The 25,686-nt window shown below is 44.4% G+C and overlaps 1 protein-coding gene across 3 annotated transcripts in view; it reads right to left on the bottom strand.

Annotated features, from left to right (window-relative positions):
- Positions 1-3,996: 3,996 nt before the first annotated feature.
- IQUB (IQ motif and ubiquitin domain containing) overlaps positions 3,997-25,686 on the bottom strand; it is a 67,092-nt gene continuing 45,402 nt past the window's right edge. For all 3 annotated transcript variants that reach the window (XM_068276379.1, XM_068276380.1, XM_068276378.1), the window contains exons 12-13: positions 24,586-24,771; positions 3,997-4,315 (exon numbers count right to left, since the gene is read on the bottom strand). In XM_068276379.1, coding sequence (XP_068132480.1) covers positions 4,142-4,315; positions 24,586-24,771 — 360 coding nt within the window. In that variant the 3' untranslated portion in view covers positions 3,997-4,141. The remainder of the gene's footprint in view (positions 4,316-24,585; positions 24,772-25,686) is intronic.

Genomic DNA, 25,686 nt, shown 5'->3' with positions numbered 1-25,686 from the left:
AACGTGCCCTGTAAGCAGCATTCTGTGTATGTGCTTGTTACTGCAATCCCTTCTAAAATCCCTTTACCCTTCTGTGCAATGTTTTAAATAAAAGCTAGACAGCCTCTTAATAAATTCTTCATGGTGCATTCCTGCAGCATTTTATTTATATATTGTTGTATCCCAATTCCTTCAAAAGATAAACAGGTAAAGCCAGAAGTAATAAGGACGCAGCATTATAAGCCAACTACACAATCTATTGACCTTAGATGTTCATTAATTACTACTTTATAATTACAGATGGATTTATATCCAAAAATACATCTATAAATATATAGTGGTCACTGCTGTCTGATCACTTTTACCCCATTAAACTGTACAAAATGAAAAGAACAAACTACAGTATGCTTTAGTTTATGAATTGGTATTGGTAACATTTCTGTAAAAGTATTCTAAAGGGGGCCATTAACAGTACATTTTTTATGAACAATTCTTTATTTAAATTAATTTAGTAAATTGGGAATAATCCATTAGAAATTAAATCGTATTTATCCAACAATCATCTTGAGATTTGAATATCTGGGGTCTCTATGTAGCTTTAGGGCCCATTCATATCAGCAGCATATGTGACTGAATGAGGCAGCATGTCACAGCCCACAGAAATGTTTCAGCATTGCAATATCACAACACATCTCAATGCACCACATAAGTGAGGATGTCATGCACTGCAATGTACATATGCCATGTGTTGCCTTGTAATACAGAGCCAGGACAAGGTCCTTCAGCACCCAAGACACCAAAGTTGCTTGCTATTGTTCACACAGACACAACCGATAAGACTGATAAGAAGTCAATCCAACCGTTGAATTGACATCTTATCAGTTGTGTGAACAATAGCAAGCAACTGTTTTTGGTCGTTCAACTTGCTTGTTTCACAACAAAAGTTATTTGATAATTGTGCTGCATAAAAGACCAGTGTTGAGCGTGTGTATGGGGCTTAACAGGCACCCCAGGGCTTCCAACACCTTAATCTCTAGTTACCTGGCTTGCAGTCACTGCCATATATCCCCTTTTCTTATTTCTCTTTGCTTCAAACACAATAGGGGAATGATAGCTGAGTGAGTTGTGCACCTCTGAGACACTGCGTCCTGAGGCTGGAGCCTCTCTCGCCTCTGCCTCGGCCTGGCGTAATGTGTGGTTCTGATTTACCACACCAGTAAGTAGCAATGACATAACTGAGAATAAACCTCAATCCTGGCCATGAGTGTGATGGGTGTGACCCAAGCTGTCGCTTCGAGGCTTCACGAAGCAATCTTTTTGCTCCAGGTGATGGCGAACACAGTGAATCCAGCGCAGGAGACTGGGGCGTACAGGGAGTAACTTCGGTGCCGTCAGAAGACAGAGCTGAAGTTACTTATATAACACTATAATTCGGTTTCCAGCAATTGCTGGAAGCTGAATTATTTCATTCCCCACCATCCATGGCGGCCTGGAGGGGGAATAGTACATAATACAGCCGGGAACTTGTGCAGCAGCAGGATCAGCCATATACCGGCTGTATCCTGCACCCAAGTCTCCCGTGCCAATTCCTCTCATACGCAGGTTATGGCTATGGTGGTCTTCAGCAGTTAGCTGCTTTTAAAACATAGATTTTTTTTTTAAGGGTGATGATAAGTAAATGTCAAGGCAACCTCTAAAATAATATTAAATTTGTATTGTTAGTGTAATATATAAAAAAATAAATAAATACAAATTAGCATAGCTTCCTCCTTTCCACTGCCCTCTAAATGAACCCCATCATTTCAGGTCAAATACCAACGTCCTGCAGGGGCTTTATTCCCTACTCACTGTTCACACATTAGCTACATTACATTCTACAAAGTGAATTAGTATGAGCCTGCATGTGCTGTGGCAGGGGAACCGCACTTGTTTTCCAAATCACAACACAGAACAAAGTTGAAAGACAATTTCCAACCAAATGGTAGTGTGTTCTACTTGAGTCCAATCATAATCAACTCCACTGGCATCTTGAAAACTGTAATTACTGAAGAAATGCATTATTCTTGAGCACTGCGGTGAAACCACCCTCCCAGCAATAGCCAATTATGCAGATACAAGAGGAGCTGGAGGTTGATGGGAACATTAGCTCTGACACAACCATGCTCTTACAATGCTGCTGTGCTGGCGGATAACATGCTCGTAAATGGCTTATTAATAGATTCATAACTAGCAGTGTCACCAGTACACTAAGGCCCTGATTCACTATGATTGGAGAACAGCGGAGGGCCTGGTAATTCTGTAACTCGTAACTGGACTCTTAAAAAATGCCTGCTGTTAAGTGGCAAAGGTCTGCATCTCTTAACCAAATCATAACAGAGTATTGTGAGCATTACTAAGAAATCTGGAGAAATGGTAGTCCTGTGATAATGGTTATAGGGATGAAATGTAGTTCAAATTTGTATAATAAATACAGGCAGTTCCAACTTTTTTTACAACTGGCATGTGTATGCTACTGCAATTGCACAACAACTATTTCACTCTTTTTAGTGAATGGCAATCCTAAGGCTTCATTTACACATACAGCAATGCAGCGCATTGCGGTACGCATTCCCTCTGCAGTGGCTGTTAATCTCAATATGATTGGCCAAACTACCCGCAATGCGACGTGATGCGGCAGAAGTGCTTCCGACGATGCAGTACGTTGCCGACCTGTATGCTTGGAAGGCATTTGCATTGGAGTCTATGGCACTGCAACAATCTATTTAAATGTTTGTGATGGCGGTGCGGCATGCATGTGGCAATTGGCCGAAAAACAGTGAAGCATATCACTATTCAGGGGGCGGAGCTGTGCATATTATCCTGTTGGCGCACGCTGCTGCAGGGTAATGTGCAAAGGGACATGGTGTGGTGTGACTGTCCTGCTCTGGGCTCTCCTACCGCAGGACAATCACAACGCACCATATGTTAAACTGGCCTTACTATTATCTGATCCAATAATGAGAGATAAGTTGTCCTTTAATAAATTGAACCAAAGTTTGGTGCATGATCTGTGACAAAACATATGCAGTAGATAAGAACACACAACCCCATTGTGATACAGTACATGGGGTTTTGCTATGTTACCTAAACATTATGTACTGAACCTCAGTGGAGTTGTGTTCTTATCTACTGCATAGGTTTTGTCACGGGCGATGCATTAAATTAAAACCTTGTCAACATCAAGCCACAACAGCTTTCCCTTCATATTCCCTTGCAAGGGAGATTTGTGTGTAGCTTGTTTTCCCAAGGTAAGTATGTGGCTTGTTTTTTACCCTTCCCCAAAATGAATAGAAAAGCTTAACCAAGCCTAGCTTCCTGTGCGCAGCACTGTCAGGGGTCAGATATCCTGGGAAGGATTGTATTGTGTCTGTACACTTAGCAACTTAACTTAGGTAGTTCAGTAGTTGGATTTCCACAACATTCAGAAGCAGGCATCCAGTCAGCAGAAATCCTGAGAAGGCAGGTATAGTTAAGTAGCAGTCAAGGCAGAATTTATACTTTTTCATACCTAGGATAACTTTCTTTTGGCTTTTTTTACCATGTGCTCCTCTCAACCCCTTCCCCACATCACCATTTAATGTGCAGCCACCCACTGTTTCATGCGGAACCTCCATGTGCAGTAACCCCTCCCCTTCACCTAGTGCAGCAGCTCTCCTCTTCCATGTGTTGCTTCTCATATAAAGCCTCCTTGATCTATTTGCAGCCTCCTCTTCCATATGCAGCAACCCATCTTCCATGTCTAGCCATCCATTTTGGTAGCAGCTACCCAAGGCCCAGACCTGCGTGGCCTTCCCCAAAATCTTTCCCAAGTAGCAGCTCCATAGCTTGAGTCATTTTAATTGAGAATGCAAATCACCAACCATGTAAGATTTCAATTGTATTATTATGTACCCCATGTTTGTTTCTTGCTTTTCACAGCGCCACGTGATATGTTGGCGCTTTATAAATCAATAATAATAATAATAATAATTTGGTTTTGACTTATTTAGTTTAATGAGGCCTCATTCACCACTACAGAAGTTTGAGACTATTCATAAAACTATAAAATGTATCATGAAATTTCAGCGAAGTGAGAAAATATAATGGCATAACATGAAAATGATAAGCATATTGAACAGCAGATCTAGCTTTGGAAAGCAGCAGCTATCGGTTTACTAATAACCAAATCATTAGCTGCAGACATCTGATCTGATTTCTCTCGATGAAGAAATGGTGCCATCTCTGGAATCTGCGAAAAATAGTTCTTGGCAAGAGTATGTCTGTGCTTGATTTTCCGAATAAAAACAATGCCATAAGCCTGGAAGGGAAAAGAAACAAAACAATGTATGTGGTTGTATTTTCCCAATTAGATGCGTAAGTACATTAGTAGCTCATCAAGAATTATAATGCACAACTTGTCATTTTTTAATTACTTTAACATTATGATAAAGGTAAACAGAAAAGCCAGACTAAATGAGAAGCTTAAAATAAAGATGATTATTCCGTACAATTTAGCAAACATTATATAAAATCTAAATGATACAGTGTAAACTCCTGTCACAAACATGGAACCTGGAAGCATTAAACGTAGTGAGGCTGCAATCCAATGCAGTATTATTTGGGAGGTTATTTTCATTCAATCCTCCAGCTGCAGTTCACAATCTACTGGAACCATACAGGGTCAGTCGCTAAAATAACTTGAGTTTTGTATAAATACATCCTGACACAAGTCAGAGGAACACCCTATATTTTCACCTATAAATGTTCTCCTCTCCAAGCAGTTTGTTTAAACAATTATTATCGCTATGGACAGGCTTTGAATCTGCTGGGAATCGATACCCCCAAAATGTACAATTAATAACGCAAGTGGCATAACGTGTGTTACCACAACAACTCTTGCATTACTCAGATATCGCGTGTCACGCTTACAGCACTTAGAAATAAACCAAATAAAACAGAACTTCTCTTCTCGTGGTTACCAGCAAATATTCGGAAGGCAGCAATGACTCCCACCCTCTAATACAATCAACCCTAGAGGCTTTTGCACAGATGATATAGTTATGGGGCCCATCTCCTCTTACTTCACTTAGCTCCTATCCTAAATTTGGGCCAGCAATGAACAAATCATGGTTTACACACAAACTAAGAAAAGATCTCCGAATACTACACAATTATGAAACATGCTTTAAGAAAAGACCTCCTGTTATACTATCGCGCAAATCACACAAATCTACTACTACTATCACACAAATTAATTGATGCTTCATATCACAGGAATCCCACTGTACTGTGCTAGCTGGGAGGCAGGGCAGTTTCTAGGCTAAAATACACCCAGGGCGAGGGTTAAAATTGTAGCCACCCCCCCCCCGCGAAGCCAGGTATACATGTCTGCAGTGTAGCTTAGCCAGGTCGAGTTGCACTCAGTATAGGTAGCCAGCTATAGGTCCCCCCAGTATAGGTAGCTAGGCATAGTATAGGTAGCCAGGCATAGGTGCCCCAGTATAGGTTAGCCAGGTAGGTGCCTCCAGTATAGGTAGCCGGTATAGTTACCCCCGGTATTGGTTAGATAGGTAGGTGCCCCTAATATAGGGAGTCAGAATAGTTGCCCCCATCCTAGGTTAGATAGGTAGGTGCCCCCAGTATAGGTTAGTTAGGTAGGTTCCTTCAATATAGGTAGCCAGTATAGTTGCCACCAGTATAAGCTAGGTAGGTAGGTGCCCCCAATACAGGTTAGATAGGTAGGGGCCCTCCAGTATAGGTTAGATTAGTGTGTAGCAGGTAGAGTAAAGAAACCGGCACTGCAGATAGTCAGGAAGCATGCATAGAGATAAGTATGAGGTGCTGAGGAATTAGTATCGGGTACTGCTGTTAGTTGCGTGCTCAAACTGAGAAACGACAGCAATTTCCAATGTAGCAAACAGTAGGGAAGCAGTTGGCACATGCAGTGTTTACAGCATAAAAAAGCTTTATTCCATTAGGCTTCATGCAAAGTGCTAGGCATACATGTCCATATAAAATTGATCCTACCCGATACTTAGATGGCTGTGGGGTGAGGTGGGAGCGGTGGGGGTCGCCTTACGACCGTTTCGCTCTCCTGAGCGTCTTCAGAGGCAGTGCGCACGTTACAGCGTCGGCTCTCGCCGTATTTAAAAATAAGGGAACTTCCCATGGTGCTAAGCGTGCGTGTCCCCGCCGTGCGTCTACTCTTCCGGGAGGTTGTCGTCATCTGACAAGTTCCGCCAGGAAGCTGTAGCGTTCCACGTTGGTTGTAGCCACATGCGCGTAATAATATTGCGTCCGCATGATGGTAGTACAGCCACTAGATGGCAGCAAAGTAAAGGGAGGTTGCTAACCTGTATCCATATGCAAGTGATTCATTGCTATACAATGGATACAAGTACACAAGTTCTACGAAATAAGAAAATGGGTTAAAACATAAACAATTACAATGAAAGTGTCCTTAATACAGGGATTGGCTCATATCACTTCATGTACACTTACTTATTAGTATTATATTTATAGTATTGATCAGGTTTGGGGGGTGCTGGGTTCCAACGAGCTATTTATTAATTGTTTGGGGAATAATTACAATATCCTCCCTTTACTTTAAGCTTCATATCCCTCGAACCTGCTCCACACCACTTAGCCATAACCCGATTTTCGTATAAAGACATTTACACAATAACCGTTCTAAAAACACATTTAAAGCATCCTGACCTAAACTACCTAATGAATAAATCCAGCAATATCTGACACTATCTAAGGGTCTAAGAAACAGGCCATGTCTATGTGGTCATTTAGCCCTAATGCTCCCATAGCGTCCGTTTTAATGATCCATCTGGATTCTCTTCTTAATAAAAGCTTCTCTCTATTCCCTCCTCTAGAAGGGATATTTACTTGTTCCAGTCCTACGAATCTTAAGCAATTAGGGTTACTCTGGTGGTCAGACCTCACATGTTCAATCAGGCGTGGGGAGCCTCTACCTGAAGCTATTGACCTAACATGGTCCTGTATCCTTTCTTTCAATCTTCTCGTGGTCATTCCTATATAGAAGCGATGACAAGGGCACCAGATGACATATACTACGAACTTTGTCTGGCATGTAATTAAGGTTTTGAATTTCCTGTCTATTGGGCCTAAATGTAAGCGGGGGCATTGCATCATAAGGGGGCAGACTGAGCAGCGGCCACATTTAAAGTTGCCTTTGGGTTGTAGTTCTTCTAGCCAGTTCTTATTAATTGGAGTTTTGTATTCACTACTTGTTATTTTGTCTCCTATAGTGGGAGCTCGTTTAAATGTGACCATGGGTGGTTTACTGTATATTGCTCCTAAAATGGGGTCCCTCTTGATCACTTTCCAATTGTTCAAAATACTCCTCCTGATCTCTTTTGACATAGGGGTATACTCAAATGTGAAGGTTGCTCTTTCTTCTATGCTCATCTCTCTTTTTTTACTATTGTTCTTTCTGTGTAACAGATCTGCCCTATTGGCTTGTCTAGCTCTATGAAGGGCCTGCTCCAACTCTTCTATGTTGTATCCTCTCTTTTCCAAGTTAACTTTCAATTCTTGTGCTTGTTGTTCAAAGTCCTCTTCCTTCATGTTGTTTCTCTTTAATCTTAAGATTTTTGATCCTGGATATCCAGCAGGGTAGACTAATCTCCAGGGGTTACAAAAAACCAATATCTGGCAACTCACTCCTACACCGCCATAGTTACCATCCCGAGCACACCTTCAAATCTCTACCTTATGGCCAATTCTTAAGATTAAAGAGAAACAACATGAAGGAAGAGGACTTTGAACAACAAGCACAAGAATTGAAAGTTAACTTGGAAAAGAGAGGATACAACATAGAAGAGTTGGAGCAGGCCTTTCATAGAGCTAGACAAGCCAATAGGGCAGATCTGTTACACAGAAAGAACAATAGTAAAAAAAGAGAGATGAGCATAGAAGAAAGAGCAACCTTCACATTTGAGTATACCCCTATGTCAAAAGAGATCAGGAGGAGTATTTTGAACAATTGGAAAGTGATCAAGAGGGACCCCATTTTAGGAGCAATATACAGTAAACCACCCATGGTCACATTTAAACGAGCTCCCACTATAGGAGACAAAATAACAAGTAGTGAATACAAAACTCCAATTAATAAGAACTGGCTAGAAGAGCTACAACCCAAAGGCAACTTTAAATGTGGCCGCTGCTCAGTCTGCCCCCTTATGATGCAATGCCCCCGCTTACATTTAGGCCCAATAGACAGGAAATTCAAAACCTTAATTACATGCCAGACAAAGTTCGTAGTATATGTCATCTGGTGCCCTTGTCATCGCTTCTATATAGGAATGACCACGAGAAGATTGAAAGAAAGGATACAGGACCATGTTAGGTCAATAGCTTCAGGTAGAGGCTCCCCACGCCTGATTGAACATGTGAGGTCTGACCACCAGAGTAACCCTAATTGCTTAAGATTCGTAGGACTGGAACAAGTAAATATCCCTTCTAGAGGAGGGAATAGAGAGAAGCTTTTATTAAGAGGAGAATCCAGATGGATCATTAAAACGGACGCTATGGGAGCATTAGGGCTAAATGACCACATAGACATGGCCTGTTTCTTAGACCCTTAGATAGTGTCAGATATTGCTGGATTTATTCATTAGGTAGTTTAGGTCAGGATGCTTTAAATGTGTTTTTAGAACGGTTATTGTGTAAATGTCTTTATACGAAAATCGGGTTATGGCTAAGTGGTGTGGAGCAGGTTCGAGGGATATGAAGCTTAAAGTAAAGGGAGGATATTGTAATTATTCCCCAAACAATTAATAAATAGCTCGTTGGAACCCAGCACCCCCCAAACCTGATCAATACTATAAATATAATACTAATAAGTAAGTGTACATGAAGTGATATGAGCCAATCCCTGTATTAAGGACACTTTCATTGTAATTGTTTATGTTTTAACCCATTTTCTTATTTCGTAGAACTTGTGTACTTGTATCCATTGTATAGCAATGAATCACTTGCATATGGATACAGGTTAGCAACCTCCCTTTACTTTGCTGCCATCTAGTGGCTGTACTACCATCATGCGGACGCAATATTATTGTGCGCATGTGGCTACAACCAATGTGGAATGCTACAGCTTCCTGGCGGAACTTGTCAGATGACGACAACCTCCCGGAAGAGTAGACACACGGCGGGGACACGCACGCTTAGCACCATGGGAAGTTCCCTTATTTTTAAATACGGCGAGAGCCGACGCTGTAACGTGCGCACTGCCTCTGAAGACGCTCAGGAGAGCGAAACGGTCGTAAGGCGACCCCCACCGCTCCCACCTCACCCCACAGCCATCTAAGTATCGGGTAGGATCAATTTTATATGGACATGTATGCCTAGCACTTTGCATGAAGCCTAATGGAATAAAGCTTTTTTATGCTGTAAACACCATAGGTTAGATTAGGTAGGTGCCCCCCAGTGTGGTTAGATTAGGTAGGTGCCCCCCAGTATAGGTTAGGTAGGTGCCCCCCAGTATAGGTTAGATAGGTAGCTTCCCCCCAGTATAGGTTAGATTAGGTAGGTGCCCCCCAGTATAGGTTAGATTAGGTAGGTGCCCCCAGTGTGGTTAGATTAGGTAGGTGCCCCCCAGTATAGGTTAGATTAGGTAGGTGCCCCCCAGTATAGGTTAGATTAGGTAGGTGCCCCCCCAGTGTGGTTAGATAGGTAGCTGACCCCCGTATAGGTTAGATTAGGTAGGTGCCCCCCCAGTATATGTTAGATTAGGTAGGTGCCCCCCAGTATAGGTTAGATTAGGTAGGTGCCCTCCCAGTGTGGTTAGATTAGGTAGGTGCCCCCAGTATAGTTTAGATTAGGTAGGTGCCCCCAGTATAGTTTAGATTAGGTAGGTGCCCCCCCCCAGTGTAGTTAGATTAGGTAGGTGCCCCCCCCCCCCCAGTATAGGTTAGATTAGGTAGGTGCCCCCAGTATAGGTTAGATTAGGTAGGTGCCCCCCAGTATAGGTTAGATAGGTAGCTGCCCCCCGTATAGGTTAGATTAGGTAGGTGCCCCCCCCCCCCAGTATACTTTAGATTAGGTAGGTGCCACCCAGTATAGGTTAGATAGGTAGCTGCCCCCCAGTATAGGTTAGATTAGGTAGGTGCCCCCCCAGTATATGTTAGATTAGGTAGCTGCACCCCAGTATAGGTTAGATTAGGTAGGTGCCCCCCATTATAGGTTAGATTAGGTAGCTGCACCCCAGTATAGGTTAGATTAGGTAGGTGCCCCCCATTATAGGTTAGATTAGGTAGCTGCCCCCCAGTATAGGTTAGATTAGGTAGCTGCCCCCCCATAATGGAGGGGGGAGCCGCAGCGAGGGCAGCCCGACCTCTACCTCCCTTCCTCTCCGGGCGCCCTCCGTGCTCCCCCCTCCGAGTCTGACTGCACAGGAAGCGCTGTGTACAGAGCGCATTAGCGCAACTCACCTCCATAACTGGTTCCAATCGCCGCCGGTCTCCTCTTCTGTCTTCTCCTCATAGCCGCTGAACCGCTGCTTCCGGGTAAACAGGAAGCAGCGTGTATATGAGCGGCTATAAAGAGAAGAGGAGACCGGCGGCGGTTGGAACCAGGGAGGGAGGTGAGTTGCGCTAATGCGCTCTGTACACAGCGCTTCCTGTGCAGTCAGACTCGGAGTGGGGTGCACGGAGGGCGCCCGGAGAGGAAGGGAGGGAGAGGTCGGGCTGCCCTCCCCGCGGCTGCGGCTCCCCCCTCCGTTACTGCGCCCACAGTCTTTCGGCGCCCAGGGCGCCCGCACGGGCCGCACGGCCCTAGAAACGGGCCTGCTGGGAGGAGGAAGGGGGAATGGAACTGGGGGCAGGATCAAGTGGTAAGATATTTCAAAACTTCTGGCACTCCTCTGAAACTTACCTGAATCTTTTCCTATTTAAATTGGCAACAAGATGATATACATTACTCCAATCTGATGCTGGAGTTGTGGGAGTAAGATAGAGCCCCTGATACATATGGTATTGAAGTGCCTTATTAGACAGCAATTCTGGGTCAGGCTTTTTACGCTACCAACCTTATTGCTGAATCTGAACAAAAAAATTAGCAGTACTCGGGCTTGTAGAGGAAATAGGGCAGGATGTACAACTAATCAATAGCGAATCTGATTAAAATCTGTACTGATATAGCTAAAATAATGATTGTTCGGTAGTGGAAGGATCCAGATCTTCCACTAGTGGAGAACTGGATCATAGAAATGTCTACATTTCTAGAGAGAAAAATAAATTAAGGGGTAGATTATATACCTAACTCAAATAACCAAAACTTAAAACTTTTATGCGACAGAGTAGCAAGCTAGACCGAGAGGTGTGGTGCAAGAGGGGCAGGAGAAAGGGGTGGGGTGTAGTTGTGTGTTTGTGTGAGGAGGCATGCGTGAGAGAGGTCAATTCTAGAGGGAGGAGTATGAGTCTTCCATGTGCTCTTTTTCAGCTTGCCCCTATATCTCTTATCTTTTGTGGATGTTTTTGTTTGTCTGTTTTTTCTTTTCCCCCTGTCCTTCTTCTCCTTTTTTTTGGATCCTCTCCTCCGTTCTTTCTTCTTTTTTTTTTCACTGTTCTACATATGTGCAGACTAACCAGCAAGCTCATGGTGCATGCTACATATGTGCAAGCATGCATTCGCACTACAGAGCCACTTGTCTTTGGAAGCATTCCAGGACAGCAGTACTTCCAAAGGTGGAAGATTTAAACTGGGGACAGCATTGCAACCAGAAAACCAAGCGAGACCTGAGTAGGCTCTATAGGATCCAAAGCCTTTTCTCTCCATAGTCACTACAGATTTGCTTTAAGAGGGTTAGCGTTTGGAGATAGGGTGGCAGAGGTTCAATCTTAGGGAGGCTTAAGGCTTGTTTAGGCATGTGAAAGGGTTTTATGTTAGGTATGGAGGCTAGGTGTCAAGAAAACAAATGATGGTACTAGTTAGGGATAGACAAACTATTAGAGACAATAGTTTGTGACAGTGGTTTTAACAGATAATAAAAGTCAGTATACTAGAGTATTGGTGACAGGATTTTACAGTTCACTTTGTTTTTTTCTCATGACAAATTTAACATGTGACTATCATATTTATCAGCAAGGTGGCCCATAACTGCTTCTTTGCCTAAGCTAGGCCCTCTTTTGGCCTTAATCCAACTCTTGTATTGAGTACTATTTCAAAGTAGATATTAATCTATCCACAGACTAGGAAACAAATAAGCGTACACATTTTATATGTTACTGTTTACACACGCACTTTCCATATGCACAAATCTGTTTAAAATGGTGTTGTACTGTTACAGAAGACACATCTACTTGGTCTTTCTCCAGTATTTCTACAGAAAGAACATTGACAGCCCAGGTTAAAGGCAGACAGAATTAACTACTCATGAGAAATTGAAGCCAAACTTGTGCAATTTCAGAGGTAGTGCATTGTCCTGAAATGACTTCTACTTACAGTTTTGGTGTCAGACACTAAAGTAATATTTTTGGCAAGAGAAGGAACTCTTGTATGACTCGGATGCAAGCCATTGAGGTTTCTAAGGATCATCATTGCATGAGACAATTACACATCCAGATCTAACCTGGGAACCTGCCACTGAGTCATTTTTTTTTAATTCATTTCTATCCATTCCCTTATTTACTAAAAGAAACCTTTCACTTCCTGGCACCAGATTTTCGGAACACAATATTTATGTACACTTTCCATGTGAAAGGGCTGCATTGGTGTCTAGATATAGGGATGCGCTGATAAGTTGGTAAACAGCTGAATTACACTCTTCACAGCTACAGTATGTTCAACTGGAAGAGCATTTTGTTCTACTTTAAAGGGACTCCGAGCAGTGCAGTAACTATGGAAAAATGCATACCATTTTGAAGCCCTCTTTCTCCTCTTTCCAATGATATATAAACCGCCACCCTATGCCTTTTAGTTTTCGTTATTTTTGCGATCGAAATTGCGGCCGCCATCTTGGATTCCTTATTCAGCATTGTATTATGCAGGATGACACTTTCCCCAGTGTCGGCAGCTCCATTCAGTGCAATGCAATGAAATACAAGGAACCCAGAGGGATATAATTACAAACATCATGCCGGTAGGTGTGAGGATGTAATTAATTAGTTGTGGGTATGCTTAAAGGCATACCCACAGGCACTGCTCGGAGTCCCTTTAAAGTATATCTTCAGGCTAAAACAAAAATCCTTCAGCAGACAGTTTTTATGCAGATAATGTGAAGTATACATATGCTGGTTACAGCAATCCAGCAACAAAACAGTTAGTCAATTTAGATTTTTGCTGTCTATCTGATCTTCAAGCTTAAACTCTGTGACTTATGACAGTGCTACAACAGATGCTGACAAACAGAGCTGTGCTCATCCTTTCAAAGACCTTAAATAGTTGAAGACAGGTGCTAAAAGGAGTGGCCAAATCAAGTAAATATCAATATTAACCCCTTCCACTCACAAACTACATGCAATCAAACAACCATGTCAGTGGCATAACTACAATTCATGGGGCCACCCAACAAAACTTTAATGGAGCCTCCCCCCCCCCCAATGTTTACACTCCTTCCCTTGCCTCCCCTTGGTGCCCTTCACAGCCTTTGGGTCCATCTCAAAAGGGTTATAATACAAGTGTGGCCATCATAATCTTCACACCCATAACAAGTGTAGCCACAAAACACCTGATCTGCAGTATAGTCCCCGTATTGGAGGAAAGGAAAGTTAGTAGTTGGGGCCCCAAAACAGCTCTGGGCCCCCCACGATCGCAGGGACTGCTCCCCTCTAGTTATGCCCCTGAACCAGGTAAATAGATATAAAAACCTCTAAAGGTGTTGGAAATGGAAGACATTAGTTATCAAAGAACTGCAATAATTTGCATTAAGCCAGTTCACAGAGTATCAAGGTTTCCTCCTTGGAACTGGTTCCTACTCTAACCTACACTTAGCATGGAAGCAGACATTTTGGCATTATACCTCTATTGGGAACACACGTGTAGTTCTTAGCCTTTACTACAAGTAACCATACATTTCATGCATCTACTAATTTAACAAGGGAGCAACAGATTACTCAGAACATTTATTACATAAAATACAAGGTGTCTGCAATAGCATAAGTACAGGAGAGCTACAATGCACAGTCAGACCATAGTGGCTAACATTCAGATACAAACAAGCAAAGTTGTGCTTAAAGGGACACTTAAAGAGAAACTCCAACCAAGAGTTTCACTGTATCCCAATCAGTAGCTGATACCCCCTTTTACATGAGAAATCTATTGCTTTTTCCAAACAGACCATCAGGGGGCGCTGTATGACTGATATTGTGGTGAAACCCCTCCCACAAGAAGGTCTGAGGACCGCGGTACTTTTGACAGTTTGCCACAATGTAACAAGGTTCACAGACAGGAAATAGCTGTTTACAGCTGTCTCCAACAGCCAAAACAGCTAGCAGCAGCTACATAACCTGCCCACAGTAAAAATGTCACCATGTAATAAATGTCAGAATGTAAATCGGGGAGACTAAAGATTTTACAATGAGCAAACACTGACTAAATCATTTATACATAATTATTGTAAAAATGAAGCACCTTTTTTATTACATTATTTTCACTGGAGTTCCTTTTTTAAGCCAGGAATAAAAAAAATCAGTTTTACTTGCCTGGGGCTTCTACCAGCTCCCTGCAGCCGCCCCGTACCCTTGCAGTCACTCACTGAGCCTCCTGTCCCCCGCCGTCAGCTAGTTTCATTTTCACTGACAGGCCCTGATAGGAAGTCAGCGGGCTTTCTGCGCCTGCTCAGGCCTGGCTATGCGCATCCTTCTTCATGTTCCAGTCCTCAATAGCGTCCTGCACAGGAGCAGGACGCTATTGCAGACAGGAATGCAAAGAAAAATACGCATGGCCAGGCCTGTTGGGCCTGTCAGCGAAAACAAAACTAGCTGGCGGCGGGGTACCGGAGGCTCCGTGAGTAACTGCAAGGGCATGGGACGGCTGGAGGGGGCTGGTAGATGTCCCAGGAAAGTAAAAATTATTTTTTATTACTGGCTTAAGTGTCCCTTTAACCCTGCAGATTCCCATTCCTAGTAACTGATCAGGATGGGACAGGGGATGAGCTGCAGTAATGCAAATGAGCGAGAAGTGAATCCTTTCCCTCTGCTCTTATGGTGATAATGTTCTTATACACATTCCCTGCTCTGTGTTCTGCAACACTACCAAACAACACAGAAGTACAGCTTTTAGATACAGATATGTAGCTCTGCTTTCTTTATATGCATTGTAATGACTTTTTATGCTATTCTGAATTCTGATGTAATTGTTATTATTAATAAGAATAATAAAGCTGTAAGCCTTCAATAGTTAGAAGTGAAGTGAGATTTCTCCCTCCATATCCTTCTCCAGCTGGATGTAAGTGATAACCCTCAAAATGCTGTATTTGCCAACCAGCAGGACAGAGAGTGCTGATTCTATTATGAAAAAAATTATGTTTTTATGTATTTATTTTGTTAGGCTTTTTTAACAGAACAATGTGGCAGCACCTGGAGCCATTTTCAAAGTGATGCTTGAAGTACAACTTTAACTTTTTATGTGTGATAAGACAAGATACAGAAAAAATGTTTGTTTAGATGGAGAGATTTCTCCAGCTCTGTTCATACTTCTTCCTGTATCTAGGCAACAATGGAATGCTTTGATATAGGTAGTGCAGCTTCACTTAAAAATAGGGAACGTGTCTGCAACAGCAGAATATTTAGATAAATGTGTGAAAGCAATCAGCTAAATGTAAATAATTCTTCCAATGTACCCTAATGTTTAAAAATGTTCTTCTATTACTGGTCATTATATACTGTATGCAAATATTTCTTTAGTAAATGGTCACCCCGGTTTTCAGCCATTTCCTTTTATTTCACAGTATACACTTGATACAAATGCCCCTTATGTGTATTTAAACTTAGCTGTCCCACCACTGGTTTGCAAAGCCTTAAAGGGACACTTAAGTCAAACAAAAAAAAAAATGAGTTTTACTCACCTAGGGCTTCCAATAGCCCCCTGCAGCTGTCCGGTGCCCTCGCCGTCTCCCTCCGATCCACCTGGCCCCACCAGCAGCCACTTCCTGTTTCGGTGACAGGAGCTGACAGGCTGGGGACGCGAGTGATTCTTCGCGTTCCAAGACACATTAGCGCCCTCTATGCTGCTATATGGTATATGATATATGCTATAGCAGCATAGATGGCGCTATTGTGGCCAGGAACGCGAATAATCACTCGCGTCCCCAGCCTGTCAGCTCCTGTCACCGAAACAGGAAGTGGCTGCCGGCGGGGCCAGGAGGATCGGAGGGAGACGGGGAGGGCACCGGACAGCTGCAGGGGGCTATTGGAAGCCCCAGGTGAGTAAAACTCATTTTTTTTTTGTTTGACTTAAGTGTCCCTTTAACCTGGTTGGAATCATTACACAGGTAAGTAGTATTTCAGCTACAGGGCCGGATTTGTACTCTTTACCGCCCAAGGCTACTGTCACCGGCCGGCCCCCTTCAGTATAGGTAGTGAACTGACCCCTCCCCCTTCCCTCCAGTCCAGTATAGGTATCCAGATGACCCCTCCCCCTTTCCCTCCAGTATAGGTAGCCAGATGGCTATTTTAACCCCTCCTTTTCTCACCACCCTTTCAGTATAGGTAGCCAGCTCACCTTCACACCGCAGCAGCCATCCGCTCGTCTCCAGGGCAGAACTTTCCTCTTCCTTTCCGTCCCCAATGCTACCCAAGTCCATAGCCGCCGGCCACAATGCAAACATGCACAGAGAGCAAGGTGGCTGCTGCACAGGCAGCTAGTGGCAAAGTACCGCGGTCAGGCGCTCACCTGATCTCCCTGCATTGCAGCATTTGCAATCTTGCAAATGCACCAGTTTAGCCTGCTGCTTTGGTGCCCTTGCACCTGTCGTACCCTAGGTGGCCTTGGCCGAAATCCGGCCCTGCTAATCTAAATGGAATCTCCCTAGCTGAGACACTAATTACCCCACCTGTGCATAGGTGAGGTTGCCTGCAAAACATGCACCGTTAGGGAGTCACGAGGACAGGTTTGAGAAACACTGTTCTAAGCTATTGTCATATCTCTACATGTGGCTGGATAGTGTAATGGTTGAAGGCTCTGCCTCTGACAGACTTTCTGTTTAGTAAGCCAGCACCTATTCAGTAAGTCCTAGAAAAGCGCAAAATAAGTGTTATTTGTCTTGTCTTGTTTCGTCTACATTTTGGGGCATAAACAATAAAGTGTTTACTGTTAAGTTGATTGAGTGATCACACGGCCAGTGAGCTTCCAGCTTCTGATCCACTTAACCTTACTTTGATCCTGTATCTTTCTCATTCCCTCCACAGGAAAGAAATGACCAGTAATGTTACTACCATCAGACATTGTTGTCCATTTCCTTGAGGCAAAAAGCAGAATCTTAGTGGAAATGTGAACATTCAGTATCCCAAAGACTTCTCCTGGAGTGTGAGATGCTAATGACAGTTGGTCAAGTTCAAAATACTTTTTTAAGGATTAAGATGTAAGCTCCTGAGGTGAGTGATATGAGGTAAGACTTAAGCCTCATCTACACGGGTAGATGAGGCTGCGATCCGGCGGCTCGATTAGCCGCCGGATCGCCTCTTCCGCGTGCCCGCCGCGTCCCCGCTCGCCGCGCGTGCGCTGCATTCGATTCCCCGCTCGTGCCCGCTCGTCCACGCCGGCGCCGCTTATCTTCCGCTCGATTCCCTGCCATTGTCCCCTCGCGGGGAGCGAGCAGGGAATCGGCGGTGCGGAGATCCGTCCTGTCGGATCTTATCAATCGAGCCGCATCAGCGGCTCGATTGATAAGGAGCATCGCGGCCGCATCTACTCGTGTAGATGCGGCATTAGACTGTAAGCTCCTGAGGCGGGGAATAGACTGTAAGCTCCTCAGGTCAGTGATAACAGTATGTTTGCAGGATATACTGGCTTTCTTACAAGACATATTGGAGCATACACATTTCATATTTGGGGTACACAGTATGTATTGGTAAGGTAAGTATAAAGGCTGTATATGGTGCACACAGAAAATATTGGGATATATGAGATACAGGCGTACAGGCAGTGTACATAGGAATCATTGGTGTCTATACAGGGGAAGGGTGGGAAAGGCAGAGGGGGGATGGGGGGAGAGGGTAGAGAGAGGGTAGAGAGAAGGGGAGTGTGAGAGAGAGGTGGAAGGGGGGGAATGAGAGCTAGAGTGGGTGAGAGAGAGAGGGGAAGTGAGGGATCTGCGCAATCTGAACCCAACCATCCTAGCTGGCCAGCTCCTCTCCCTCTCCTCCACCCTCCCCACCCTGTCATGCCCCAATCAAGCAACAGCACAATATAACAAGGCCATCTCATCAGCCTTAGATGAAGCTGTCCCCCTAACCTTCCGCCCCAAATAACCCCCCCAATCCCCAACCCTGGCACACCACCCACACATGCAACCTTAACCATTTCAGCCCGCGGGGATTTTTCACCTTATGCATCGGAGCAATTTTCACCTCCCATTCATTCACTAATAACTTTATCACTACTTATCACGATTTATTGATCTATATCTTGTTTTTTCCGCCGCTAATTAGGCTTTCTGTGGGTGGTACATTTTGTTAAGAGCCACTTTACCGTAAATGCATTTTAACAGGATTAATAAGAAAAAAATTGAAAAAATTCATTACTTTTCAGTTTTCGGCCATTATAGCTTTAAAATAATCCACGCGACCATAATTAAAACCTATGTATTTTATTTGCCCGTATGTCTCGGTTATTATACCATTTAAATTTTGTCCCTATCACTATGTATGGCGCCAATATTTTATTTAGAAATAAAGGTGCATTGTTTCCGTTTTGCGTCCATCACTATTTACAAGCTTATAATTTAAAAAATGTTTGTAGTATACCCCCTTCAAATGCATATTTAAAAAGTTCAGACCCTTAGGTAACTATTTATGTCTTTTTTTTTTTTTTCTTTGTAATTCTTTTCCATTAAAATTTTTATTTGGTTAATATTTTGGTGTGGGACATAAACAGGGCATTTTTAATGTTGTTATCTGTGTAAATTGTAATGTAAAAAATGTGTAGCTGTAGTTTTACTATTTGGCCACAAGATGGCCACCTTCATTTTTGTTTACCCTCCTTGTACTTCTCACTAAGCGGAAGTACAAGGGGGATGCCGAAATCTGTCCGGGCAGACAAACTGAAGCCTCACAGGTGAGCGCTTCGGGTTTTTCTGCGGGGGAAAGGGATTGGTGATCGGGAACCATGTTCCCTTTCACTGATCCCAGGGCTACCGGGGGACACAACGGGGACGTGGGCGGGAACGCGCCCAAGCGCGGGAGTGCTGCAGAGCTGCCGCCCGGACGTGAGCTTCACGTCCAGGCGGCGGAAATAGTTAAGAAAGGGACACTAGCCGCTGAGCGAAAATGGAGGAAATTGCATCTCAATCCCAATTTCCTGGATTATAAAGCTAAGATGCTTCTTTTCCACACTGCACTATCAGAAGCTAAACAAAAGATAAACAAAAGTATTTTGCAGCCCTGATTGGAACTGAAGCCTCCAACCCACGAAGTCTCTTCGCCACCATTAACTCCCCTACCAGTAAAATCGCAGCTATCCGAAATGAAATCTCCCTCCTACATTCTTAAATTCCCTCAAATTCCCCCCAGGCCACTGTCATGCCTCACCTTCCAGGCCTCTCCCATGCCCCACCCCCCCTCACCTTTTCCATCCAGACTGTTCCAATGCATCCCCCCTCCCTCACCTCCTTCACTCCTGCCACCATTGAAGAGGTGAATCTATTGCTTGCCATTTCCCCTGCCACCTCCTCACCCCTTGAGCCTGTCCTCCTCTGACACCCTCTGCCCCCACGTCCCTGACCTGGCCCATGTTCTCACCTCCTTGTTCAATCTCTCCCTCTCAACCAGCACCTTCCCCTCAGCTTTTAAAGAGGCCACCGTACTTCCCCTGCTGAAAAAAACCCTCACTTGACCCCTCCTTACCCTCCAACTACCACCCAATCTCTCTCCTCCCTCTTGCCTGAAAGCTCCATGAACGCCTTGGCCAAAGACACATCACGCACTACCTCAGCACCCAGTCCCTACTCGACCCCCTACAATCTGGTTTCCGTCCTGCCCACTCTACAGAAACCGCTCTCATCAAGGTAGCAAATGACCTTACCCTTGCCAAAGCTGAAGGAAACTACTCCTGCTACTGCTTGACCTTTCCTCAGCATTTGATACAGTTGACCATCCCCTCCTCCTTCAATCCCTACAGTCCTTAGGGATTTGTGACAGCGCCCTTGCCTGGATCTCCTCATACTTCTCTAATCGCCACTTCACCACCTCTTTTAATGGTTCCTCCTCAACTCCCACACCCCTCTCGGTTGGAGTACCCCAGGGCTCTGTTCTGGGGCCCCTACTGTTCTAAATTTACATCTCCTCTATTGGCAAAGTCATCTCCTCCCTGGGCTTCAAATACCACCTATATGCCGATGATACCCCAATCTATCTCCACACCACCGATCTCTCCCCCTCCACTATGGACAAGGTTTCCTCCTGTCTCTCAGCCATCTCCTCTTGGATGTTAGCTAGGTTCCTGAAGTGTAATGGTGGCCATACATGGTACAATTTTTTCATACAATCTTACCATTTCTATGTAATATAAGTATATTCACTTAATTTACCCTTATACTACATAAAAATGGTAAGATTGTATGAAAAATTGTACCATGTATGGCCACCATAACCTGGATAAAACTGAGCTCATGATTTTCCCGCCTCGCTCTGCACCATCTCAGATATACACGCCACTATCAACAGCACTACCATCCACCCTTACCTCCCAGGCCCGCTGCCTGGGCGTCACCCTAGACTTTGCCCTCTCCTTCAGCCCACACATCCAAAATGTTACCAGAACCTGCAACTTCCACCTTCGCAACATCTCCAAAATCCGCCCCTTTCTGACCCCGGACACTACCAAGCTTTTCATCCATGTCCTCATCATCTCCCGCCTTGACTACTGCAATGCCCTACTATCTGGCCTCCCCTCAAAACGCATTGCACCCCTTCAATCAGTCATGAAAATGAAGCAGCTAGACTCATCCATCTTTCCCACCGCTCTACTTCCACTTCTCCCCTCTGCAAAGCCCTACACTGGCTCCCTATCTGCTTCAGGATCAGTTTTAAGGTTCTGTGCCTTACCTACAAATCTGTGCACAAGACCTGTCCAACCTACATTTCTGAGCTCGTTAACAGATATATACCTGCCTGCCCCCTGCAGTCCTCCAATGATCTCCGCCTGACCTACTCACGCATTTCTCATTCCCATGCACGCTTACAAGACTTCTCAAGAGCTGCCCCTACTCTATGGAACTCCCTTCCACTTCCCCTCAGACTCGCTCCTTCCTTCAACACCTTCAAGCAAGCCCTCAAAACACATTTCTTTAAAATGGCCTACTCCATATCTACCACACTGTAACTCTCTCAGTCAACCACCTTTTCCACAGTCCTACCTTATGTGTCCCTTCCCCACCCTTTAGATTGTAAGCCTTTGACAGGGCCTCCCCCCTCCCTTAGTGTATCCTTCTTAATTTTATTACCCCAGCAATGACACCCTTCTCATGGACTAACTCTGACTTGTTTTGCCAGGTCTCTGTAAAACGCATTTTATACCCTGATTGCATGTATAACCTTGTGCTATGTTGTATATCCATTTGCTACCTCTCTGCCTGCCACCCCTTGTTGCAATGTATGTATCCCTATTTATTGTCCAGCGCTGCGTAATATGTTGGCGCTTTATAAATACAAATAGTAGACCCAAGCCCGTTTAAAAACGGGCTCTAGGTTTTTTTCCGGCGGCCATAGCCGCCAGTGCGCATGCCCGTGCACGCCCGCCCACCTCGGTCGCCCGCACCCGCCCACCTGGCTTGTCCTCCCAGCTCCCTGGTCCCAGCTGTGTGCGCAGTAATAAAAAAAACTGGGACACAGGGACAGCTGTTCTATTGCTTGTGTGTGTTGGAGTATGCCTCACCCTCCCAGATGATTAGTTGGATCAGAAGGCTGGCGACAGTCTTCACCACAGAGGAGAGATCCAGACTGTCCAGCAGATCCAGCAGCCACTGGCAGCTCTCCTTCTCCCGGGCCCTGAGCCCTGACATAACACCTGCCTCTAGCAGCTATGCAGCTAAATCACAGAAGCTCCCCCAGTTACAGTTAACAGCTGGCAGCACAAGGAGCAAAATCACCTGCTGGGGGAGCAGCCAAAGAGCTGCATGCTGGGAATTGTAGTTTACAACCCTGAAGGGGAAAAAGTCCAGCTTCCTGAAAAAGCATAATGGTGAAGGCACAGAGTCCATGTATGGCTGCTCACCTGCGGTAGTAAATGGAATGCTGAGCCTACATCAGTACACATTTACGGGCTCTGTGCAATTTATGTGCAATTTTGGATTATGCTAAGCAGTAGGATATAGGGTGAATTCCACTGCCTGCACCTGTGCACGATACCATACATTGCATTGGAAGGAGGAAGGGAGCGGAGCAGAGATGAGGACATGTACGCCCCAGGGAAGGGAGTCCTGCAGTGGTGTCTCTGCATCAGGAGGGAAAAGGAGGGGTTATTTGGGGAGGGAGGGGGAGCCACCTCTACCACATAAGGCGCTTGTAGACATGGAAAAATTATACAAAAAGTACACCCTCAGGATAAGGGATAACATTGCTAGAATAACAATTTTACCTGATGTTGGCTCATACAAGGTCACAGAAAATTAGCCTTTTTGCATGAGGCAAGAAATGGTTACTTTTAAACTTAAAGAGAACCAGAGGTGGGTTCTAAGAATCTAATTCGCATACAGAGGCTGAGTCTGCATATAATACCCAGCCTCTGTTGCTATACTGTTCGCCCCAGTCTCCCCCCTGCGCTCTGTTGTGCCCCCATAAATCAATCGCCATGCTGGTGACATGCAGCGTGTCGCCAGCCAGCTGTTTACATCTGAAGTGTCAGTCTCTGCTGCTCCCCCGCCTCCTCCATACCACCGCTCCCCGCCTGCATCCCTTCCCTCCCTGCTGATTGGAGGGATGGGTCGCAGGTGGGGAGCCGCAATATCAGAGGTGGGCGAGCGGCAGAGACTGACACTTTAGATGTAAACAGCCGGCTGGCGACACGCTGCATGTCATCAGCACGGCAATCGATTTATGGGGGCACAGCAGAGCGCAGGGGGGAGACTGGGGAAACAGTATAACAACAGGGGCTGGGTATTATATGCAGACCCAGCCTCTGTATGCGAATTGGATTCTTAGAATCCAACTCTGGTTCTCTATAACCTTCCTGACGGTAAGCCCGAGCCGAGCTCGGGCTATGCCGCGCAGGAGGTTTTCTCAGGCCCTGCTGGGCCGATTTGCATAATTTTTTTTTGGTACACGCAGCTAGCACTTTGCTAGCTGCGTGTACTGCCCGATCGCCGCCACTCCGCACCGTTTCACCGCTCCCTGCCGCGCCACCCCCCCCAACCCCATGCGCTGCCTGGTCAATTAGTGCCAGGCAGCACTGAGGGTGGATCGGGACTCCCTTTGACGTCACGGCATCGATGATGTCATCCTGCCCGAAGCCCCTAATGGAAGTCCCGTTCAGAACGGGATTTCCGGACGGAAGAGGGTGGGGGGATGCCGCTACACAGCGGCTGTCATGTAGTTAGCGCTAGGCTAGCTACATGATTTTAAAAAAAATAAAATAAAAATAGTGGTGCGCTGCCCCCTGGCGGTTTTAATTGACCGCCAGGAGGGTTAAGGGAAAAATTAGGACAGAATTTGGTATTATTCATTTATACCATTGATTACTTTGCTAGCACTGCTATTTTTCCACTGGCCATAAGAATTTTTTTGAGGTAATCATGTGATAGATAAATAGATAGACAGAGTGCTGCCCATAATTATTCATACCCCTGGCAAAATTTTATTATTATTTTTATTCAACCAGCAAGTAATTTTTAAGTCAAAATTTGCCAGGGGGTATGAATAATTATGGGCAGCACTGTAGATAGACTGACTAATGTGATTATTTCATTTGTTAAATATAAGGCAAGATAAGTTTCATACGAAACTCATCTTGCCTTATTTTTAACACTCGGTGCTAGGAAGAAATGTCACTTCCTTAATGACACCAGACACTTTTTCTGTGAATGAAGCAAAATGTTGCAGCTACACAGAAACAGGCAACACATTTTCCTCAGCTAAGTTGAATCACTGGATTAATAATTACAAAGTGCAAGAGCTGATTTTGCAACGCCCTCTGCTGGCAGAAATGTATAGTTCTTGCAAGAGAAATGAAACAAACGTTAATCAGAGTTGATTAACCAAAGTAACCTGTTAAGGAGAAATGGTGGTTATTACTGATAATAAATCTAGTTAATGGTTCTAAATGCAGAGGTGGGTTATGGTAAATGTGGTTTCACAGTGTTAACCATTTGCATTTGCATGTGAACATATATTCTATGCTATACAAAATATTCAGCAAGAAATATAATTGATACTGCAAGGCAAAAGTTTACTTTAAACAAACCTGTTCAGCATTGCCAAGTTTTATATGGGCGGCGGCTTCATCTTTTGTTAGAAGGATACAGTTCCAAGGAGACCACTCATAGTATTTGTCCCATCTAACCATGACTAGGTCATAGAGATCATCACCGGCACTGAGAGCTGATTGGGATGCCCATATACTTTCAACCAGATACTGAAGGTCTTCTTGCTGAAATAGGACATTCATAGAAAGTTAAATACATTAAAACATGTAACTACAGACTTGTAAATCAGAGCAGCTTTAGAACAAAAGTCACAGGCTGCTGAGTCACCCACAGAGGCGCTGAGCTTTGCACCAGACCTATTTGAGTTTTATGCTCCATTTCTATTGTCTGATGAAGCGGGAGATGCCCTCGAAACGCATTGCACTTGCACTTTCTGGGGTATATAAATATATTTTTGCTGTTTTGAATTTACACAACACTCGTGTGTGTCTGCTTGAAGGAGGTAAATCCACCTCTGTCTCCTCATTTTAAACGTTTTAGAATATTTTATCCTTTTGGCACCTCTGTCTGCTTATACAGTTCCTGAGTCCACCCTTGGTGGAGAGGTGTTCCTGAGTCCACCCTTGGTGGAGAGGTGTTGCCCCTTATTTCCTATCTACAGAGAGCGACTTCTTAATCCTGAGTGGGGACAGGTCTAATCTCCTCACCTGCTGATACAGTGGTTACCTGGATGGTAACCCATGTTTGTGAGTATAAATGGATACTTACTTGTCATATCCACATACCAGTACATACTACACTATATTGGGCTCTCGGTGTCTCTATTCTGTGATTTATGTATATAGAGTAGGGTATAGTACTGTTTTAGCTTTGCCTATTATTAACAGTGAGTCTCAAGCAACTAGAAAGCACACGTCTCTGGCATTCGCCGATCTCCATCAGCGCCGGATAACCAAGACTACTGTACTTGCGAACATCTTCACTTTTAGGAAGGCATAACTTCATTTGGTATTATTTTAATGAAAATGACATTTTCAGCCATTGCAAATACCTAAGGGCAAGTGGTAGTAGATCCAAAAGGGATACACTGTTTGTTTGTTTTTTTGCCAATTACTGTATAGGATTGACAGAAAATGTAG

Source organism: Hyperolius riggenbachi, chromosome 3, assembly GCF_040937935.1.
Source record: "Hyperolius riggenbachi isolate aHypRig1 chromosome 3, aHypRig1.pri, whole genome shotgun sequence".
Classification (NCBI taxonomy): domain Eukaryota; kingdom Metazoa; phylum Chordata; class Amphibia; order Anura; family Hyperoliidae; genus Hyperolius; species Hyperolius riggenbachi.
This window is presented reverse-complemented; position numbering and strand designations above follow the sequence as displayed.